A 21828-nucleotide genomic window follows, 5' to 3' on the forward strand; every position below is an offset into this window, starting at 1 on the left:
TGGTGAAGGTGACATTTCAAGCTGGCCAGCAGGAAATGGATCGATCCTTCAGTACATGGCTTTAGGACAGCTAATCAAGCAGTAGAAAAAATTTCATTCTGACTTCGCACCAAAACCCAAAGTAAACTCTGGTCAATTAAATATTTAAATGCCATTAAAATGACCATAAGAGTATTGGGAGAAAATACAAGCTGGTGTTTATTCAGTGTTCGGTGTTGTCTCTGTGAAGCCACTTCCATCCAGCAGTGGAAACTGTTACTACTGAGTCTGAACTATTCTGATTGTCACAGAAAGTGGAACCGTGAGTGATCTTTTTTCTTCTTTTGGATTCTCTCTGTCTTAGACATTTTTATATTGTTCTGGAAATGTTTATACCGTTGCCCTACTTTTTATGCTTTGTTTAAAAATTCAATGGAAGTTTTATTTTTTTTGCTTTTATAGTTCAAAGCTGACTTTTACACTTGTGAAAGTGATACATGGCTATAATGAGATGTTTACATGGCAGAACACAACCAGGAATAAGTTATTTAAAAACTCAGGTTTGGCCCTGCTTCCCTAAATTAACCATTTTAAACATTAATTGAACGTTCTTGGCACCTTTCTTTGCACGTCTACAGATACAAAAATACCACATTTGAAATGCCATTCAGTATGAGACGTGCTTTATGTTCTATTTTTAATGAGAGAATTAAATTTTTCCTCACTTAAACCTATAGCCATGAAATTAAAAGACCCTTACTCCTTGGAAGCAAAGTTATGACCAACCTTGATAGCATATTCAAAAACAGAGACATTACTTTGCCAACAAAGGTCCATCTAGTCAAGGCTATGTATTTTCCAGTGGTCATGTATGGATGTGAGAGTTGGACTGTGAAGAAGGCTGAGTGCCGAAGAATTGATGCTTTTGAACTGTGGTGTTGGAGAAGACTCTTGAGAGTCCCTTGGACTGCAAGGAGATCCAACCAGTCCATTCTGAAGGAGATCAGCCCTGGGATTTCTTTGGAGGGAATGATGCTAAAGCTGAAACTCCAGTACTTGGGCCACCTCGTGCAAAGAGTTGACTCACTGGAAAAGACTCTGATGCTGGGAGGGATTGGGGGCAGGAGGAGAAGGAGACGACAGAGGATGAGATGGCTGGATGGCATCACCGACTCGATGCACATGAGTTTGGGTGAACTCCGGGAGTTGGTGATGGACAGGGAGGCCTGGCGTGCTGCAATTCATGGGGTCGTAAAGAGTCAGACACGACTGAGCGACTGAACTGAAACTTATAGAAAAGGATCTGCATTATGACAGAAGAAATAAGTGCTCTTTGAGAAAATGTTTCTGTGCTATAAGAGATATTAGTTCCTGGGACTTCCCTGGTCGTCCAGTGGATTAAGAATCTGCCTGCCAATGCAAGGGACATGGGTTCAATCCTTGGTCTGGGAAAATCCGCTATGGAGCAGCTAAGCCCGTGTACCACACCTACTGGGCCTGTGCACCCCAGAGCCCATGTTCCCCAACAAGAGAGGCCTCCACGATGAGAAGCCCATGCCCCAGAACTGGAGAGTAGCCCCGCTCACCGCAACTGGAGAGAGCCTACAGGCAGCAGTGAAGACCCAGCACGTCCAAAAATCTAAGAGAGAGAGAGAGAGATACTAGTTCTGTCTAATTATAGGTCTGATTAGAGATGGCTCTGAAGGTAAAACATATTTTACGAAACTGAGCAGACTGAAATCGTCATGTATCTCCACCACATATATTAATGTTAGACTAGATCAACTGAAAAATCCCGGTAAGAAGAAGAGAGGAGCACGGTTATGTTTCCTTCCTCTCTGGGGCCCATCTCCCGTGTCTCAGCTGCCAGTTCTTTTCACCTCAGTGGGGTCTGCAGCCCTGTGTCGTAACCACAGCTTCTGTGTGTCAGTGGATTTAGGGCCTTCATCAGCAGTGCTCCCAACAGTGACGCCTTCATTCCCGAGGTTTAGGGTGCCTGGATTTCATGGTCAGTGTCTCTTCAAGAAGGGTCCTGAGTGCCTGAGAACAGAACTTGTGTTCTGTGCTTTTCATCTGCAGTTTAGGGTGCCTTGGCTGGGATTAAAGCTCTTGGGCACGTTTCCTTTCCACGGGAGGTTGTGGAGGTTCTGCGTATGACAACGCCGTGGAGGAGTGTGAGGCCTGCTCTGTTCTGTCTTTGCTGAAATTGGCGGAAGAATGCCTGCCTTCGTCGTGACTCATGGCCGCTTAACCCAGATGCGCCTCAGCTCAGTGTCTTGTTTTTCTGTCTCCTGTAATTCAGTTGCCTTATCTGTGGAGGATTGTTGCTAAACTCCAAAAGATGCCAGGATTCTTGGCCTCTGGAGGAGAAGAATTCAATCCGGGGCCAGAGACAGGGCTTGATCACTCAGAGCTTTGGGTAATAAAGTTCTATTAAAGCATAAAAGAGATAGCGAAAGCTTCTGACACAGACATCAGAAGGGGGCAGAATTACAATGAATCAGAAGAATGTCTGGAGGTTTGCAAAGATCTACTAGACCCACTCCCACAATCCACATTTCAAGATTAGCCAGAAGGCCCTCAGGAAGGAGAAACTGTCCTCAAGCAGGATACATCGCTGCTATATAATCCTTAGCACAGAGTCCAAACCCAGTTGCTAGTTGTGTAATCATCAGTTCCAGGCTTAAAAATGTTTTATGTGACTAAGACTAAGGAATGTAGGGAGAAAAAAAAGACATTTGTCCTTTCTTCCTCCTTGAGAATTCCAGACCCCTATCTCCACTTGGAGAGCCCCAGACCCCTTTCTCCTCCCTGGGGACCCTGGACTTCTTATCAACCTGCCTAGGAATTGACTCTCTGATTTGTTTTAGTGGATTCTTTCATTTCGGGGAACTTTTTTGGTGTTCTAATTGCTGCTCTGTTGCTGATTTCTCTGCTTCTCGGACCTACTTATAGATTTCGTAGTTTTTCTCAGTGTATTTGCTGCCCTCTAATTTTTAACGCTTTCGTCTTTAATCTGCTTTTACACAAGCCTTTCCTTTATGTGAGGAATTTGATTTTCAGATGGAAAGCCTCGTTTCCCTCAGTCTCAATGGCTAATGAAAAGGTAGCTGCCGTTTGTTAGGTGAGACAAAATTTTCCTAGCAGGAGACCCTCAGGGCCTTTATTGATGAGGCCATGAACAGGAGATGGGGGATGTTCCTGGACTGACAAGAAGTGATGCGGCTGAAGCTCCGGGCTGTCCCCGCCCTCAGTGGGAATGACACTGGTGTGTACGCGGAGGAGACTTATGGACTGCTGTGGTCAGGTGTGCTGGGGCTGCTCGAGGGCCTGTGTGCTCCAGAACTCCACTGTTGCTATGGAGATGAGGTGGCTCTTCACTCCAGCAGGCGCCGCCTCCTCGCTTGCTGTCCGGTAGCCCTGGTGCCTGTCCGGTGGACCTCACAGGGTCCACGAGCTGTTTCCTCTCCCATGAAAGCCCCGGGTGCCTCCACTCCCAGGACGTCTTCAGCCTGGCCCAGAGCAGAGGAGGTGCACCCAGGAGAGCTCACTTCAGATTCAGTTCCCTTTGCCTAGTGGTGTGTTGGCTTAAACCGACCTCCCCCTCCTTTTTTTAAATCACCTCATTCTGCCTTTTTGGAGACTCTTCTTGCATTTGCTCTTCGGCTTCTCCGTTTCCCTTGGCGTCCGGCGTATCCATCTTTAAGCACATCCGTCGTTTCGTTGTGTAGTTTGTCTGCAGTTGCAAATTTGCTCGACTTTTATTTTGACACCTTCCAGCTGGACTGAGAACCCTTCCCCATGTTGCTCTGAGCCTTCTCAGACTTTGCTGGTTATTTTTGTTTAATGTTCCCCTGTTGCCCTTCCTCCAACTCTTCTCTCGTCCCTCCCAAGGCACTTATGACTTTTAAACATAGTATCAGAGACACCTTTTACTTGAATTTTCTGCAGAACTTTTTAAAAATCCTCTTCCTGCTTAGCGCTGTTGTTTCTGGACATTTCTGGGTCTTTAGAAACCAGTGACTATGGACTCTGAGATGGAGGTGGGGCTGCAGCGTGGGCTCTACTGGGTGGGCAGGGGACCAGCCTATCCCTGCTGTGCACGCGATGTGCCAGGCCGCCCACGGGGGCCTCGATCCGGGAGGCCCTTTGTCGTCTTTGTGTTCCCTTGCGTAGCTCACCCAGCCCTGTCCCCCACCCAGCCTCACCCCCTACCTCTCCCTGGGCGGGAGATTGTCTGATCAGATTCCGATGCCGCTCCCCGAAAGTTTCTGGTACACATGTTTGAGAAATGGTAATCTACATCATTCACCTTATTTCCATTAAGGTCTCTCCAGGGCCTAATAGAGGCTGTTTTTAACTTCATTTGAGCCAGATTATGTAGAATCATCTGTTCAAGAGAAGAAAACCATCAGTGGTCTCAGTTGCTGTCCTGAAATGGGGAGTGTAGGTCCCCGTGGCATGGTCGAGGGTCACTATTGACTCTCACGCCTCAGCACCTCAAATTGTGGCATCCAGGAGTCGTGAGTCCTTCGGTGTGGGGTGCGGGAGGGGAGAGGACCCACCAAGCTGAAGAAGGTTGCTTTCTGAAGCCCGATTCTGACGGGCCCCCATCCCTCTCTGTTCCCTGTATCTCCCTGCTGTCCTCTCGGGCTTTTTCATTTGCACGGGACATGATTAAAGCCTCGGTAGGTTTTCTTCTCATCCCCCATGTTCCTGAAGAGCAGACTGACTGAGACAAGAACTGTGATGTGATTTCCTTGCATTCGCACCTTCTCAGCTGGGAGAGCCCTTGCCCCAGTCCTCTCCACCTGCGGGGCGTCCACTCGCCTGTCTAGGCTCAGCCTGGATGCCGCCTTGACCTTGGTACCTGTCCCCATCTCCCATCAGAAATCGGCCACATCCCCGCCACCCTCCTTTGCCTCATTAGACCTGTTACTGCCGTTTTCCGACCTGCCGTGCTTCCCGCTCTCAGCTGCCCCTTCCTTGCCGTCAAGTCCCTGGCGTGGGCAGTGTGACCAGTGTCCCACTTTGCTCTGAGCATTTACTGGGTGGTGGGCTTTCAGAGCTAAACTCCGGAGAATCCCAGGAAACCTGGATGGTCCCTCTACAGAGCCACACGTGGTTATTCTTTTACAGTCTTACTCCACTGAGAATTATGCATCGCACAGCAATGGGACTCAGTGTTTGTCCTCTCGTCTTTCAGGGGATGCAGTCCAGGGAGACCTGCTTTGAAAAGCACGAAAGTTTGTAAAATTATCAGACAGATGGTGATGATGTTCCTCCCTGGGAGGCAGCGTGTGTTGGCCGCTGTGTAGATAGTTTTAATCATGCAATCTCCAATCAGAGGGAGACCTTCTCAAGGGCAGAAATGTCTTACTCGATTTTTAAGACTTCTTATTTGTTGAATGAAGGCAGGAAGGAGTAGATGCATGAATGGAGTGGGGCCTGGAGGTGGCCCTCAGAATAAACTCAGCTTTGCCTTTTCAGGACGCCGGAGCTGGTGAATGAGAAGTAAAGATCCAGTGTGTCTCTGTTTTATTCCTTGAAAACAGGAAGTCCTTTGATGGATTTTAAAATGCCAACAAAGATGTTGCTAGAAAAAACAAGGATGCTTTTTATTCAGGCTCAGTGGGTGACCCTCTCCTGATCCATCCTGGGATGGATTTTTTTTCCCGAGTGCACACACTTTAAAGCAGTTTTTCAGGCGCCTGATGCTGTATGTGCTTTTATTCGGCCCTAGCCAAGGGGGCCCCAGGATTCTCTGGCAGGTTTGCAGAAGAAGTCTTTTGTGTACAGAGAAGTTTGTCCCCCGTGGGTGGTAGCTCCGTCTGCAGGGGCGGGGCTGGGAAGCTCTCAGTTTTGAAACAGGAACAGCACCCCAGCCCTATTCCTGGTCCCTTGTCCGCTTCTCAGAGCCCCAAATTCAGTCTGGTCTCAGAGTCAGATCTCTTCCTTCCTCTGGAGAGGAGAGAGAATTCGCAGAACCAAGGCTCTGAGCAGGTGAAGCCTGTGCCTCTTGCCCAGGTCAGTAGACTCTTCCCCGGTACTTCTTTCCTCTGAAATTCTCTCCTCCTCCTCCTCTCTGCACCACAGTCCTGCACATCCCTCAAGGTGCCAGTCATTCCAGCCCGCAGGACGGTCATCCCTTCAGAATTCTGTGTACTTTTTCATCAGTGCCACGAGCTTCCTGATGATTTCATTTGAGCTCATTTATTTCTTAAGAAAGTTTTTGAGGGCAGGAACCATGTCTTCTCTGATCTTCCCAGCAACCCCAGGTAGACAGCCCCTCCTCCTTGATGTCATCATAAAAATCACTGGACAAACTGGCCTCTGCAGTTAGAGCTCAGAGACTCTGAAACTCTGATGGGGTGGTTGTCTAGCGGTTCAGGGAAGTTGCAACACAAAAATAAAGGAATGAAATGGAAGGACAAGCAAGGTATCAGCATTTCCCAAAATATCATCCTGCCAGTAGAATTGTATAAAGAAGACTGAGGGCTGAAGAATTGATGCTTTTGAACTGTGGTGTTGGAGAAGACTCTTGAGAGTCCCTTGGATAGCAAGGAGATCCAACCAGTCAGTCCTAAAGGAAATCAGTCCTGAATATTCATTGGAAGGACTGATGCTGAAGCTGACACTCCAATACTTCGGCCACCTGGTGGGAAGCACTGACTCATTGGAAAAGACCTTGATGCTGGGAAGGATTGAAGGCGGGAGGAGAAGGGGACTACAGAGGATGAGATGGTTGGATGGCATCACTGACTTGATGGACGTGAGTTTTAGCAAACGCCTCAAGATAGTGATGGACAGGGAAGTTGCTGGCGTTGCTGAAGTTCATGGGGTAGCAAAAGAGTCAGACACGACTTAGCAGCTTAAACAGCAGCAAAGTAGAAACGTACCTTTAAGTTGCTTTCAGAAATCTGCTGAAATGATGCACAGACACATATGCATACCGTCAGCCACAGAGCGGGCAGTGGGGAGCAGGACGGGAGTCCACCCACCGGGGAGGGTGCCATCCAGCAGCGGTGCTTCTGGCCTGTCGCCCTCTCACCGCCATGACGCTGGCTGTCCCCAGGGTTTCTGGAGGCCCCAGAAGAATAAATGTCTTTTAACCTTTGCTTGTTCAGTCTGTAAGACTATTCTGTGTTGCACACACAAGAAAAGGCAAGGACGAGGAGTCCGGTCTCACCCTTGCTGGACTTCGGTGTTCTCATCTGTACAATGGGCTCTGTCTTCCATCCTTCATAGACTTCTTGTGGCAGAGAAAGGGACGGCCCCAGCGCTGTTCTGGACATTGGATCCCAGCCCCAATAGGCTGGACCCGAGGCAGGTTGAGCCTGCACCCTCTTGCATCTTGCATTTTCATTGACCAGATCTACATGTTTAAATTCCATGGTTTTCTTGGTAAGAGAAATAGGAATACGGACGCTGAGATGAGCCAGCCAGAGTGTCCTGTCCCGTGCTCTGCTTTCCTGGCGGCTCGTTCCCGGGGGACCCTTTTGCACTTTACAGAACAGGTATCTGTTTGGGCTTCGCCTGTCATTGTGGACCCAGGACCAGACTTCCGTGTTTTGTTTTCCAGGGAGATGTGCATCCAACAAGATGGGAGGGTTCATCTCACTGTCGTTTACTTTGGAAAAGAAGAAATGGATGAGGTCAAAGGAATACTTGAGAACACTTCCCGGTGAGTCCGAGGTGAAGCCGTGGTCGGGAGTCCGGCACCTGAGCCTGGGAGGAGGTACCTGAGCTGGTCCAGGCTGTTTTATGTGCTTACCGCTCCTGGCCTGACCCGGGAGAGTGACGGGCTGGCCTGTGTGTTGGGAGGATTGAGGGGTTGCTTCCGCGCCCTCCATCCTGGGGACCGCCTGCCTCACACACATCCTTGTAGTGTGGGGCAGCGACTCGGATGGGTGGCGGACAACAGCCCAGAGTGGCCCAGGTAGGGGACAGGGCTTCTCTGGCCCACCGTGTGGGGCCCCGGCACGTGTGGGGACTACACTCAGCAGGGATGGAGTTGGGGAGCATGGCCATGTGGGGAGCTGCTTCTCAGCCCTGCTCTTCAGGGCTCCTTCTCATCCACTTCGCAGATGGGCTCACCCTCTGACTCTCTCATTTGCACTTTGAGATCAGAGAGGGGTGGGCGGTGATGACGGGGGGGTGGGGGGCTAGATTCACAGAAGCTATTGAACCAGCACCTTTGGACGGAGGCTTGTGGGTTTCTACCTCATTCATCAGTTACGTGGGGAATAAATGTATTAAAAAAACAACAGAGAGGGTTTTTCCCCCTACCCAAATAAACGAACAAACATGTATTTAATGGGTACACATCTGTGGCATTTTCTGCTTGTGAGGAGGCTGGTGGTACTGTCTGCTCACTCCTCCTGGTTTGCAGCTGCAGGTGAATGACCAGGTGGGTGGTTTCTCTGTACGTACGTCTTGGAGGGTGGTCAGAGGTACTGGGGGCGGAAGTCATCTGAGTAGGTTCATCTGGTTTGAGTATAAACAAGTCCCTCTGTTTTCAGTCTCTGGTCAAAGCATAAGATGCTGAGACTAAGCGCACTTTTTGTGTTCAGGCTTTGTTACTAATTTTGTATTACCGAGCACAAGATCAGAATGGTAGTAATTATTCAGACATCTGAAGCAGTGCACTGGTCAGATTCTATCCACCCTGACTTTTGTAAATGAAGCTTTATTGGCTTGAAGGCCTGCTCATCTCTTTCTGTATCATTTATGGCTGCTTTCATACTCAACTGCAGAGCTGAGTAGTTATGACAGAGACAGCGTAACTCACAGAGCTAAACTTTTTACTATCTGGTCCTTTATAGAAAAAGTTTGCCAACCTCTGTTCTAAAGCAATAAGGAGTTAAAAGAGTTTAAAACTAGTACCAGTTTAAAGCCGTGGCGCCTGCCGAAGGGAGATCAAAGAGAATAAAATAATTGAATATCCTAAATGTAAATGAAATAGAAATCTCTCGACTCCAACGCGTTGCAGTATCCTTTTCATCTCTACTTGGGAGTGAGGAGCGGGAGTTATTAGAATTGATGTCCTCTGCCGGTGGATAGGTTTTAACATCTCTGCAGGTAGCCACGGGAGGTGTGGATCTTTCTCACGCCTTCCAGATGATTCTGACAGGCAGCCCAGATTGAGAATGATTGTCTAGGAAAGTGGAGGTCCCTCCAGGGGGCTGCCTGAGCTACCTCCTTTAAGAATATTTTAAGTAGAGGTCCAGGGGACTCTAAAGCACAGTCAGGCTGGGTCTGGCATCTTCCAAGGACATCAGAAGGCGGTTAGACATTTGCTGATAGATACATCAGGCCGACTTTAGACGAGTCTGATGGACAAATGGGAGGCCACTGAGGCTGTGTTACAGGAAATGCTCTGTCCAGTGGCTGGAGTGCCCGGGACTCTATCAAGGCAGTTTCTTCCATATCATATTACCTGGCGGGCTGAATTCACACTCAGAGGGTTGTGTGGTCAGCCAAGAATGAATAGAATCTGAACAAGGACAGTACAATCATTCCCAGGGTAGGGATGGTTTGGAAAACTCCCAGAGACGAAGCTAGCCCTGAAGGGGACTTCGTGCTAGAGCCTGAGCCAGTCTTTGAAGCAGCGCTGCAGAAACTTGCTGCTTCCCCGCTCTGATCACTGGTGACACCATGGTGTTGATGTCGCGGAGGCCGTGGGGCGTGTTCTGCCCCCTCCTGGGTGTTGCTTTAGGAATGCCCTGCCCTCTGCCGCCAGCCTGAGCTGGTTCCCCACGGCTGCTGCCTGCAACCCCGTGGAGCAGATGGAGTTCCTCATCACCCGCTGTACCCACTCGGCAGTCCCCAGGCTCTTACCTCTCCCATCGTTTTGATGGCTCAGTGCCCCGCAGCCGCACGGGGGCGCAGCTCACCCTTCATCCTCACTCGCCGTGTTCCCTTGGATCTGGGTTCCCTCCACCCTCCTTCCTGCTTCCTCTGATGGTCTGTCCGTCCACACCCAGATCCCCACTCTGGAGCTCCCCCTGCCCTGTCCTGCCCTCTTGGCTCTGACCACCCTCTCCCTCAGCATCTCTCATACACGCTTCCTGGCGCATTTCTATTGTCCTGACTAGGCTATCTGCTGCTAGAGTCTCGTGCTTCTGTGATGCCAGCCCTCAGCATAGGGCCTTACCCAGTTTTAAAATGTTCAGTGTCCTTTAGGAGAAGGACAATGCCCAGTGTGTAGTAAATTTGTACGTAGTAATCTATGTAAAACACACAGAAGAAGCTTTATTAACTACCATTTTTATCCTTCTCTTAAGATGCTAAAACTTTAATTGAAATGCATCTCATCTTTGAATAATATTAAAATATTATTAAATTAGTAAATAATGTTAGATCATTATTATTAATAATTATTAAACCATTGTTATTAACATGAATGATACCACTTAATGTTTGCACCAACCTTATAAGATAGAAGCTGTTAATAACCCCATTTTTTCTTTTTATTTTTCTGCACGGCATGTGGGATCGTAGTTCCCCTACCAGGGATCAAACCTGTGCCTGCTGCAGTGGAAGCGTGGACTCAATCACTGGAACTCCCTGACCCCATTTCTTAGATGAAGAGGTGGAGGTTCAGAGAGGTTGGTACTCAGCCTGCCGCTCCTGATCCGGGGTCCGGGCAGACCTGAACCTCATGTGTAACTTCCAGATTCCCAGTCTTAACATCCCAGCAGATTCTCACCCTAAAAAACCATAGCTGTTCGTTGATAATAGTAAGATTTGAAACCAGTTTCAGTGTTTCACTTGGCTATCAGCATTGTGATAAACTATTCTAAACCTAGCTAATATACACATATTTTAAGAATGTTTTGGAAAAGTCTAGCTTAGTGACCAGCGTGCACTGTTTGTCATCTGTTGGCTTATGCTTACTCCGTCGAGCTTTCTGTTTCCGCGGACAGCTACCTAGCAGTGTTTCCCAAACTACAGTTTGTGATTCATTAGTGCTGTGAAATCGATTTGATTTGAGTGGATTGTGTGCAGTGTTTTCAAAAAACCAAGGTAGAACAGGACAGAAGATTATCAAAATGTATCACGAGTAGTAAAGATGAAATATTGTTTCATGAAACTTTAATTTCAGAGAGTGTGTGTGTAGAGGGGTTGCTTGTCACGATGTATAATATATCCTTTTGTAAGGATAAGCGTGGTGGTCAAAATATTTAGAAGCTACTGACATAGATAGAGATCCCATTAGTTTGAGAGGGGATCCAGGCATAAGATCTCAATAACATTTTCTAGTCTGCCCTTGGGCTTCCCTGGTGGCTCAGTGGTAAAAAATCCACCTGCCAATACAGGAGATGTAGGTTCAATTCCTGGGTTGAGAAAATCCTCTGGAGAAGGAAATTTCAATCCACTCCAGTATTCTTGCCTGGGAAATTCCATGGACAGAGGAGCCTGCGGGCTACAGTCTATGGGGTCACAAAAGAGTCGGGCACAACTTAGTGGCTAAAAGACAACAATAAAACAACAACAAATTAGTTCTCAGTAGATGATTTTTATTCCACAGAGATTTTCGTACTTCTTGTTCCATTGCCACGTCGTGTCTGACTCTTTGTGACCCCGTGGACTGCAGCATCCCAGGCTTTCCTGTCCTTCAGTATCTCCCAGACTTTTCTCAGGTTCATGTCCATTGAATTGGTGATGCCATCCAACCATCTCATCCTCTGTTGCCCTCTTCTCCTGCCTTCTGTCTTTCCTAGCATCAGGGTCTTTTCAAATGAGTCAGCCGTTCATATCAGGTGGCCAAAGTATTGGAGCTACAGCTTCAGCTTCAGTTCTTCCAAAGAGTATCCAGGGTTGATTTCCTTTAACATTGACTGGTTGGATCTCCTTGAAGCCAGGGGACTCTTAAGAGTCTTCTCCAACACGACAGTTCAAAAGCATCAATTCTTTGGTGCTCTGCTCTCTTTACTCTCCTGCTCTCACATCTGTACGTAACTACTGGAAAGACCATAGCCTTGACTAGACGGACCTTTGTTGGCAAAGTGATGTCTTTGCTTTTTAGCACTACGCTTCATCTAGTCTTAAATTTTACAGCCTAGCTTAGTGGTTCTCAAATATAAATGTACTTTGAATAACCTGGCGTGCTTTTAAAAATGCAGATTCCTGAGCTCCAGCCCCAGAAATTGAGTTGTTAGGTCTGAGATGAAGCCTCCGAATCAAGACTGAGTTCAGCCTGCGGTGCTGATGTGAGTGGTCCATGGCCTGTATGGGGAGTTCGAGCCTAGGGAACCCACTCCCACTCCACTGTTCTTGCCTGGAGAATCCCATGGACGGAGGAGCCTGGAGGGCTACATTCCGTGCGGTCGCAAAGAGTTGGACATGACTGAGCGACTAACTAACACACACACAGCCTGGGGACATTTGCTTGGAGCTGTGTTAGAAAATTAAAAAAAAAAAAAAAAAACCGTACTGGTAGATGGATTTGCATGAGTTTTAATTTACCGTGTGGCATCTTTGTCCAGTCGTGAGGACAAGAAGGCATCTTTCAGAAGGATAGTCTCCAAGATGGAAGCACTGGAACCGAGACCCTGACCTGTCCTGCAGCCGTGTGCCCGAGGGTTTCGTGTGTGCTGTCAGGAACCAGGCTTTGTTGCCATGGTGTTGTCTGCATTTCATGCCTCTTTGAAGGGACTTGTTTGATGTGTATCTTCGGGAGCAATTTATTAGAATATCCATAAAGAAACCTGGAGAGAAAGTTGTCTGAAATTTGAGCGTAATTGTTACTTTAATATTCTTCATAAACAAGGAGGCTTCATTTTATCTATTTACTTTTTAGTATTTATTCGGCTGCGTCAGATCTTGCCGCACATAGGCTCTTCATGGCGGTGTGCAGGCTTCTGTCTAGTTTTGAGGTGGGGGCTTCGCTGCCCCACGGCATGTGGGGTCTTAGTTCTCTGGCCAGGGATCAAGTCCCGTGTCCCCTGTGTTGGAAGGCAGATTCTTGATCACTGGACCACCAGGGAAGTCCCAACAAGGACTTTTTTAGAAAAGAGTCTCATCTGCTAAAATGAAAAATGCTACAAAGTCAATTCCTTTCTAGAAGATAAAGAGTCCTGGACACTGGGAAGTGCCTCACAAATGAAGGCAGCTTCTCAGGGCTGTGGCCATCTCGCCCAGCATCTGCCAGAGAAGGGACCAAGCGCCACTCAGCTTGGTGACCACTTCTTTGTGCAGATGTGCCTGTATTTTTAGGTGTTCCAAATGGTTCTTTGGGGGATTTGAGCATGGCATATAGATTGTAGTATCGTGATAGTGTTAACTTTCTTGAGTGTAAGTACATCACTGTTATTTATAAAGGAATGTATCTTGGTCCTTATTTTTGAAAGTGAAGTTGCCCTGATGCCTGTAACCTCAAATGGTTCAGAGGAAGGAAGGAAATACAGCCAAATTTTAACACTTGATGAACCTGTGTGAATGGTATATAGGTACTTTAGTATGCTTACAACCTTTCTAATGGTTTAAATTTTTCCAAGTAAAAATTTAGAGAAAATATGCTATGAAAAAAATTAAGTGAAATTTAGTTCATACAATGTAATATAATGCAGCAGTTTTTTTTAAAGGCTATATCAGTGAAATGGTGGAATAAAGACCTTGCAAAAATTCTCCTCCATAAAAGCAATGGGAAAATTAGTAAAAATCGTCAGAATCAACTTTTATAAGACTATGGAAATTAAAGCTTGCAATAGAATAGAAAGTGCTCTAAATAACCGAATCTCGGTGTGAACAGGGAGCTTTGTGAACTTTAACTTGCCTCTTTTCCATGCCTCTCCCTGCCTTCATCTCGTCAATAACCTTGAAGGCCAGCAGCCCATAGGAGTCACAGCTTGGCAGCCACTGGGCGCCAGTATATGGCTGGAGCTCTGGCTCATGTGCAGGGAACGAAATCCGTTGTTAGAAATTGTTCCTGAGGAGGCCCAGGTGTAATCCTTAATAGCCAAAGACACGAAGTCAACTGTATTAAATAAGTTCAAGGAATTAAAAGAAACGGTGTTTAAAGAAGTAAAGAAAAATATGAGAGCCTTGTCTCACCAAATAAAGAGAGATCAGTTAAAACAAGAACCAAATAGAAAGTCTGGAGTTGAAAAGTACAATATTTAAAATAAAAATTTCACTGTGGGGCCTCAAGATCCAGTTTGATCGGGCAGAAGAAAGAATCAGTGAACTTTAGGTCAGTTGATATGATACAGTTTGAGAAACAAAAATACAAAAGAATAAAGTAACTGAGTAAACCTCAGAGGCCTGTAGGATACCATCAAGGATGCCAACGTAGACATACTGGGAGATATCCTATCCAGAAAGATAGGAGAGACATAGAGGCAGGAAGAGATACCTGAAGAAATAATGGTCCCAGACTCCCTGTATTTGATGAAAACATTAAACTACACACCCAAGAGGCTCAAAAACTCCAAACAGGAAAACTCAAAGACATGCAACAAATAGTTGAAAGACAAAGAGTAAAAGAATCTGTGTTACTGTGTCCAAACTTTTATAGCCCACCACGTTGTAGGCCAATAAACTGAGAAATGCAGTGTTGGGGCAAGGAGTAGTGGCTTTATTTTCAAAGTGGGACTAATGTCCCAAAGAACCGTCTTCCTCCAGTTAGAATTCAAGTTCCTCTTTTACTGAAAGGGGAGGGAATGTGGTTGGTTGTTGCAAAACCTCTTGGTGTTGGAATCCTTTGGTCTTGCAGCTGTTCACAGGTCACAATGTTCCTTTAACGTCCAACAAGACAAATCTTATTCCCTGTCCTGCAACTTTTTGTCGCTATATGAATGGGAAAATGTTATACCTGTAAAGGTCAAGACCTTGAGAACAGTCTTCTTGTATATTTCAGGCTATAGGCAACATTTTTAACTTGTAGCAAAAGCAGTAGAATACCAAGTTTAAAGTAAAAGAAGCAGATCCAATATGGAGTCAGATTTGTTCTTCTCTACATAAGCAGCAGGAGTGAAGCAACTCAACAGGGCCAAGGAATCCTTTATAAGATAGAAAGTGGGATGGCATGTTCAAAGTGCTGAAGGTGAAGTTCTGTCAACCAAGAATTCTATATTCAGCAAAACCATCCATCAAAAATAAAGGAGAAATTAAGACATCCTCAGTTGAACAGGAACTGAGAGAGTTTGTCACTGGTAAATAAGAAATAAGGAAAGGAGTATTTGTGGCTGATGGGAGAGGATACTAAACTCAAATCCACACAAAGAAACACAGAGCGCCAGAAAAGTAACTACATTAACAGAAGACACAGTAAAAACGTATTTTTTTGTGTATAGCTTTTTTCCTCTCTCATTTAATAGATAACTGCATAAAGCAGTAATTATACATCTGTACTGATAAAGGCACAACTGATTTTTATGTTAATTTGTTTCCCGCAACGGTACTAAATTCATTTGTTACTTCTTAATGGGTTTTTGGTGAAGTCATTAGGGTCTTCCATATATAGTATCATGTCATCTGCAAATAGTGACAGTTTCATTTCTTTCTTTCCAAGATGGATGCGTTTTATTTCATTTTCTTGCTTAATTACTTTGGTGCCGCTGCTGCTGCTAAGTCGCTTCAGTCGTGTCTGACTCTGTGCGACCCCATAGACGGCAGCCCACCAGGCTCCCCCATCCCTGGACTTCTCCAGGCAAGAACACTGGAGTGGGTTGCCATTTCCTTCTCCAGTGCATGGACTTCCAATACTGTGCTGTTTAAAAGTGGCAAGAATGGACACTTGTCTTGTTCCTGACCTTTGAGGAAAGGCTTTTACATTTTTACTGTTGATTATGATGTTAGTGGGCTGTCCTGGTGGCTCAGACGGTAAAGAATCTGCTTGCAATGTGGGAGACCTGAGTTCTATCTCTGGTTTGGGAAGATCCCCTGGAGAAAGGAATGGCTACCCATTCCAGTATTCTTGGCAGGAGAACTCTGTGGACAGAGGAGCTACAGTCCGTGGGGTCCAAAGAGTCGGATGCAGCTGAGTGACTTTGAGAGAGAACGATGGTGTTAGCTGCGGATTCTAGAATATGGCCTTTGCTATGTTTAGGTACATTCCTTCTATTCCTAATTTGTTGAGTGTTTCTATCATAAAAGGATGTTTGAATTTTTTCTGCATCTATTTAAATGATAATAAAATTTTTATTTTTCATTCTGTTAATGTGGTGTATCACATTTTATTAATTTGCAGATGTTGAACCATCCTTGCATCTTAGGGATGGATCTCTCTTGATCATGGTGTGTGATCCTTTTAATGAACTCATGAATTCAATTTGCTAGTATTCTGTTGAAAATTTTGCATTATGTTCAGGGATGTTGGCTTGTAGCTTTCCTTTTGTGTTTTTGTTTGACTTTGGTACCAGGGTAATGTTGGCCTCATAAAATGACTTTGGAAATGCTCTTCTCCCTTCAATATTTTGGAAGCGTTTGAGAAGGATTGGCATTAATTCTTTAAATGTTTGGTAGAATTCATCTGTAAAGTCAGCCAGCCCTGGGTTTTTATTTGGGGAGATTTTTGACTACTGATTCAATCTCCTTGTTCATTATTTGTCTGTTCAGATTTTCTATTACTTCATGATTCAGTCTTGATAAGATGTATGTTTCTAGGAACTAATCAATTTCTGTTATCTAATTTGTTGGTATGTAATTGTTCACAGTTGTCTCATGATATTTAGTATTTCTGTGGTATCAGCTGTAATGTCTCCTTTTTTGTTTATAATTTTGCTGATTTGAGTCATCTGTTATTTTTCAAGATAATAAGCTGAAGGTTAGTCAATTTTGTTTATCTTTTCAAAAGAAACTTGCTGAAACAACTGTATAAGCAGGCTTGTATATAAGCTCAGAAACTAGAGAACTCTAAATTTTTTAAAATGCCTGCTATGAAAAACTAGCTGGGAATATGTTTAGCTTTAAATTATTTACTGTATTCATATCCCTTTAGTAAGTAGAAGTCATAAGCAATGTCAGTGTTCAGGGATGTTAGATTTAAATTTTTAAGTTATACATTAAATGTGTATTTCTATGTAAATTTTTAAATGTGCTTTTTTTTTTAATGAAGGGCTTTTGTGGGAAGTGTCACATTAAGATAATTTCCTTGTAGCAGTCAGAAGATATTGATATTAGAGTAGATCACATTAGACAGCAAGATCTTTTATCATTTTTAAGCCAGCAGTTCTGGGAAATGCAAGTCAATTAAAGAAATTAAGTCTCGGTTGAAACAGTAGCTTCCTCAGGTCATTTTAAACTCTGTCAGCATGACTACACCTAACCTGGAGGAGACCCCATGCATCGGACTTATATTAAGAGAAAAGAATTGAAGGAGAAGCTCAAGAATTTTGTCAGTCGATAATTACAGTTCAAGAAGAAAAGAGAAGAAATAATTATAAGTAATTCTGGGGCCATTTGGAGCTGCAGACTCTGATTCATAACAAGAAATTACACAGGAAAAAAATGTGATGCTGTGAAAAACCCCGTTTCTTACAAGGCACTTACTCTCGTTTGTGTGTTCAGTTGCTTAGTAGTGACCGACTCTTCGCAACCCCAAGGACTGTAGCCTACCAGGCGTCCTCTTGCCCATATAATTTTTCAGGCAAAAATACTGGAGTGGGTTGCCATGCTCCCCTCCAGGGGATCTTCCCAACCCAGGGATCAAACTTGCATCTCTTGCGTCTCCTGCACTGGCAAGCAGATTCTTTCCCACTAGCTTCACCTGAGAAGCCCGTGTTACTCTGGACATGCCGCTAGATATTACATTTCTTTGTATGGGTAAATGAAATATTTCAAGCCAAATTACATCGTATTTTCCTCAGCACTCTTTTTTTCCTTTTACTGACGTATTTGTAATCTTCTGTAAAGCTTGGGTTTGTGCCTGAGAAAGAGTTGATTGGGGCGTCTTCCGGATTGGGGAGGGAGGCCCACCCCAGAGGACGAGGTGGTGTCCTGGGCCAGCGCCTCCCACAGGTCCCAGGTCTGAGTCCATGGACTCATCTCCTGACTCATCTGGTGTTTACGGAGCTGCTCTGCGTCCCATGGGCACCGTTTACTGCAAGCGCTGATAGCCCCTGACGATAGAGGTAAGGGCAGCCCCTGTCCTGCAGGCCAGGGGGGTCAAGTGCACAGGGCGTGAGAGAGGGCACTGGGTCCCGGAGGATGGAGGAGGGACTGGCCCCGACGCCTGGGGGCCCAGAGAGGACACCTCGTCCCACGGGAGGGCGGGAGGGGATGCCACTCGATAGGGACCATGAGGATCGGGGGGGATCTTCCCTGGAGTCTGTGGAGGAAGTGGATCCCCCAGGGAGGAGACCGCAGAGCTGATGCAGGAGGTCCCTGCGTGTCCACACCATCCGTGCCCGTCTTTTGGCGGAGGGGGTGGAGATGGACAGAGCTCAGCATGGCCCCCGGCCTGTGTGCCTCTGCATCCGGGCTGGGCCTGTGGTCGTGCTGTGCACATCCCCACACCAATGACCCACTGCAGCAAGTCGGTGTTCTGTGTTGAAACGTGACCTTGCTTTTGCACATCCTCTTAGTACACGGTCCCCGTGCCGCCGGCAGGTGCTGGGACCCACTCCAGTGTTCTTGAGCTTCCCTGGTGGCTCAGCAGTAAAGAATCCGCCTGCAATGCGGGAGACTTGGGTTTGATCCCTGGGTTGGGAAGATCCCCTGGAGAAGGGAACGGCTACCCACTCCAGTATTCTGGCCTGGAGAATTCCATGGACTGTAGAGTCCATGGGGTTGCCAAGAGTCAGAAATGACTGAGCGACTTTCACTTTCACTTCAGACCAGGGTTTGGGGAACCAGGGGGTGGAACAGATGAGACTGACCTCTGTTTGGGGCACGTGTGTCCCCCCCAGCCACCATCCCCCCAGACCTGTAGCTCTTGCTCAGTCATCTCCCTGCCACTCGCTCAGCCCCCAGGCTGCTCGTCTTCCCGGATGTTAGTTCAGTAAGAAAGTGAAAGTGTTAGTCGCTCAGCCGTGTCCGACTCTTTGTGACCCCATGGACTCTACAGTCCATGGAATTCTCCAGGCCAGAATACTGGAGTGGGTAGCCGTTCCCTTCTCCAGGGGATCTTCCCGACCCAGGGATTGAACCTGGGTCTCCCTCATTGTAGGCAGACGCTTTACCATCTGAGTCACCAGGGAAGTCCATACATATATAATTTATCTATTTTTGGCTGTGCTGGGTCTTCGTGCTGTGAGGCCTTGTCTCTCACTGTGGCGAGCGGGGCTACTCTTTGCTGCGTTGCTCGGGCTTCTCGTGTTGGCTTGTCTCGTTGCGGTGGCTTCTCTCATTGCAATGCCTTCTCTCGTTGCAGAGCACAGGCTCGGTAGTTGTGGCACATGGGCTTAGCTTCTCTGTGGCATGTGGGACCCTCCTGGATGAGGGATTGACCTCGAGTCTCCTGCGTTGGCAGGCAGATTCTTTACCCCTGCGCCACCAGGGAAGCCCTGGTAGTTCAGTTTCTAACGCTGCCTGTATTATTTTAACTATTCACCGTGACTCGACTGTGTAAATGTGTGACATTCTACACAGTAAGTAGCAAATACGCTATTTGTGTAAATATTTGGTATGTCAGCACCGATAAACCGTAGGCTATTTGGGACGAAAATCCTGAGTGTCTTTTAACATCACAATTCAGGGACCTGCCCTCCTCCACTCTTGGCAGAAGTTACTTGCTGTTGTTCAAATAGGAAGCCTTTTTTCTATTTGAAAGCTCTAATGACAGACCTTGGGAAGCCTCTGGGAGGAGGCACCTGAGTCCTGGGTCAGATACATCTGAACCGGGATTTGATGCTTCAGCAGGGCAGCCCTGCCTGCCCTGGAAATCAGCTGATGGATGTCCCCGTGGGCTGGGCGGGTCCCACAGAGTGTGGACTGTGAGACTGTCGAGAGCACAGATCTGCTGCAGCTCTGAGAGGAAGCCGGGCCCCCCGGCGGGGGATGCGTCCTGAGAGGCTGGCTCAGATGAACAGGTGGAGAGTCACGCATCTCTCAAGGGTAGAACCGCCCTGGAAAGTGACCAGGTAGGGCAGGGGGAGGTGGGCTGCAGAAACCTCCGGTGGGGTGGGAGGATGGTGAAGGGCTGCATGTCAGCTGGATGTCTTCTCTGGGGACAAGGAGGCCGAACCATGCCTTTTGGGGGAAGCTTTGGGACGCAACCTCAAGGCGCGCCTCAGGAAATAGGATCCGGGGCCACCTGCCCGGGGAGAAGAGTCGAGATGGAGTTCAGAAAGAGGAGATTCCCCCTCACGTAGAGCGAATCAGCCAGCAGTGGAATCTTAGCTTGTGAAGGGCCTGAACGCATCCATGAGGCTTAGCAGCCAGAAGTGAAATGACTGCCCGGGTAACGCGGGGCGGGGCTGGACTGGAGTGGTTCGTCTGTGGACACGTTTAGTCGCCAGCACCTGCTGAGCACCCAGTGGGGCTGGGCGGCTCCAGAGCCTGGCCCAAGGCTCCAGACTCGCCCTGCGGTGCTCCACCAGCCACCGGACCTCCTGCCATGTCTGGCCTCAGACTCGGACAAGGTTGGGCCCAGGTTTCCAGGATAAAAAATGAGCAAGCTCATGCCCAGGTCTAAAGGGAGGTGACAGATCAGGAAAAGGTAGCAGAGCTAGCTCCGCTGATTAAGCTGCATGTGTGAAGCTCATGGCTCTGCATTTGTGTTGACCTTCACCCAAGACAGTTTCAGACTTCAGACAGTGGGTATGGGTTATTGAGGAGCCTTCCCTGGTGGCTCAGATGGTAAAGAATCCACCTGCAATGCAGGAGATGCAGGTTCGATCCCTGGGTCGGGAAGACCCCCTGGAGAAGGGAATGGCAACCCACTCCAGTATTCTTGCCTGGAGAATCCCACGGACAGAGGAGCCTGGCAGGCTACAGTCCACGGGGTCGCAAGAGTTGGACATGATTTAGTGACTCAACCATCACCACATGGGTTTTTGAACCTCTTTTGAGGCAACGAGATTAGAGAGAACTTGGGGGGTGGGATAGGCTGGGTTGGGGGAGGGTTCAGAGCCAGGAGCAAGGAAGCCATCAGGCAGGAGAGGTACATGCAGCCAGCAGGAGGGGGTGCTGGCTGGATGCAAGGCCTGTACAGGTGGACTTGGGCGCTCCAGTAGGACCAGAGTGGGTGTCTGGTTCTCTCTGGGAGAAGCAGCCCCATCCCACTCGGTACTGGATGAATTCCTGGAATTTTGTTCAAGCCATGCCCCATTTCAGAAGGTTCTGGGCAGGAACAGCCAAGTGAAGAAACACCTGGACTCCCTTACCCAGCCCTGTGCTGGTAACAGACTGGCTGATACTTACCCAGTGCTTTATGCTCTTGGCAATGCTTGCCTCACTGGTAACTCTGAGCAGTTAAGGAAGGTGTCGTTATTTCCGTTTTGCAGGTGAGGCAACCGAGGCTCCAGGAGATTTATGGGCTTACTTAGATCACAGCCTTAATGCACAGGAGAGCCAGGCCCCAGATGCCCCAACCTTCTGAATCCCAGTGGTGTGTCCTTGGCATGTTTGGCCGCTTCACCTATGGGTGGGAAAGGGGGTCCAGGTGTAAGTGTCTGGGGATAGACCCAGACCGTCCTGCTGGCCGCCTGGACTTCAGCGCTGACGAGGAGCTGCTTGGTGGGGCCGTGGCAGCGTGGCTATGTTTCTTTGGCCAGCGGTTTCAGTTTCATTGGCTCCAGGGCCATGGGGTTGTCCCAGGTTCTGTTGCCTGGTCTTCTGTGGCTCGTGTTCTCTCCCTCACATTAGCCTTGACAGTTGTTTTCAATATGGGAAGAAACAAGAAATAAATTGGTACTTATACTGGCTCAGACAGTAAAGAATCTGCCTGCAACTCAGGAGACC

General features: G+C 47.4%; 1 protein-coding gene across 6 annotated transcripts in view; it reads left to right on the plus strand.

Annotated features, from left to right (window-relative positions):
- CSGALNACT1 (chondroitin sulfate N-acetylgalactosaminyltransferase 1) overlaps window positions 1–21828 on the plus strand; it is a 338995-nt gene that overhangs the window by 304866 nt on the left and 12301 nt on the right. For all 6 annotated transcript variants that reach the window (XM_027529738.1, XM_027529737.1, XM_027529736.1 and 3 more), the window contains one exon: window positions 7562–7663. In XM_027529738.1, coding sequence (XP_027385539.1) covers window positions 7562–7663 — 102 coding nt within the window. The remainder of the gene's footprint in view (window positions 1–7561; window positions 7664–21828) is intronic.

The sequence above is a fragment of the Bos indicus x Bos taurus genome, chromosome 27, assembly GCF_003369695.1.
Source record: "Bos indicus x Bos taurus breed Angus x Brahman F1 hybrid chromosome 27, Bos_hybrid_MaternalHap_v2.0, whole genome shotgun sequence".
NCBI classification, from domain to species: domain Eukaryota; kingdom Metazoa; phylum Chordata; class Mammalia; order Artiodactyla; family Bovidae; genus Bos; species Bos indicus x Bos taurus.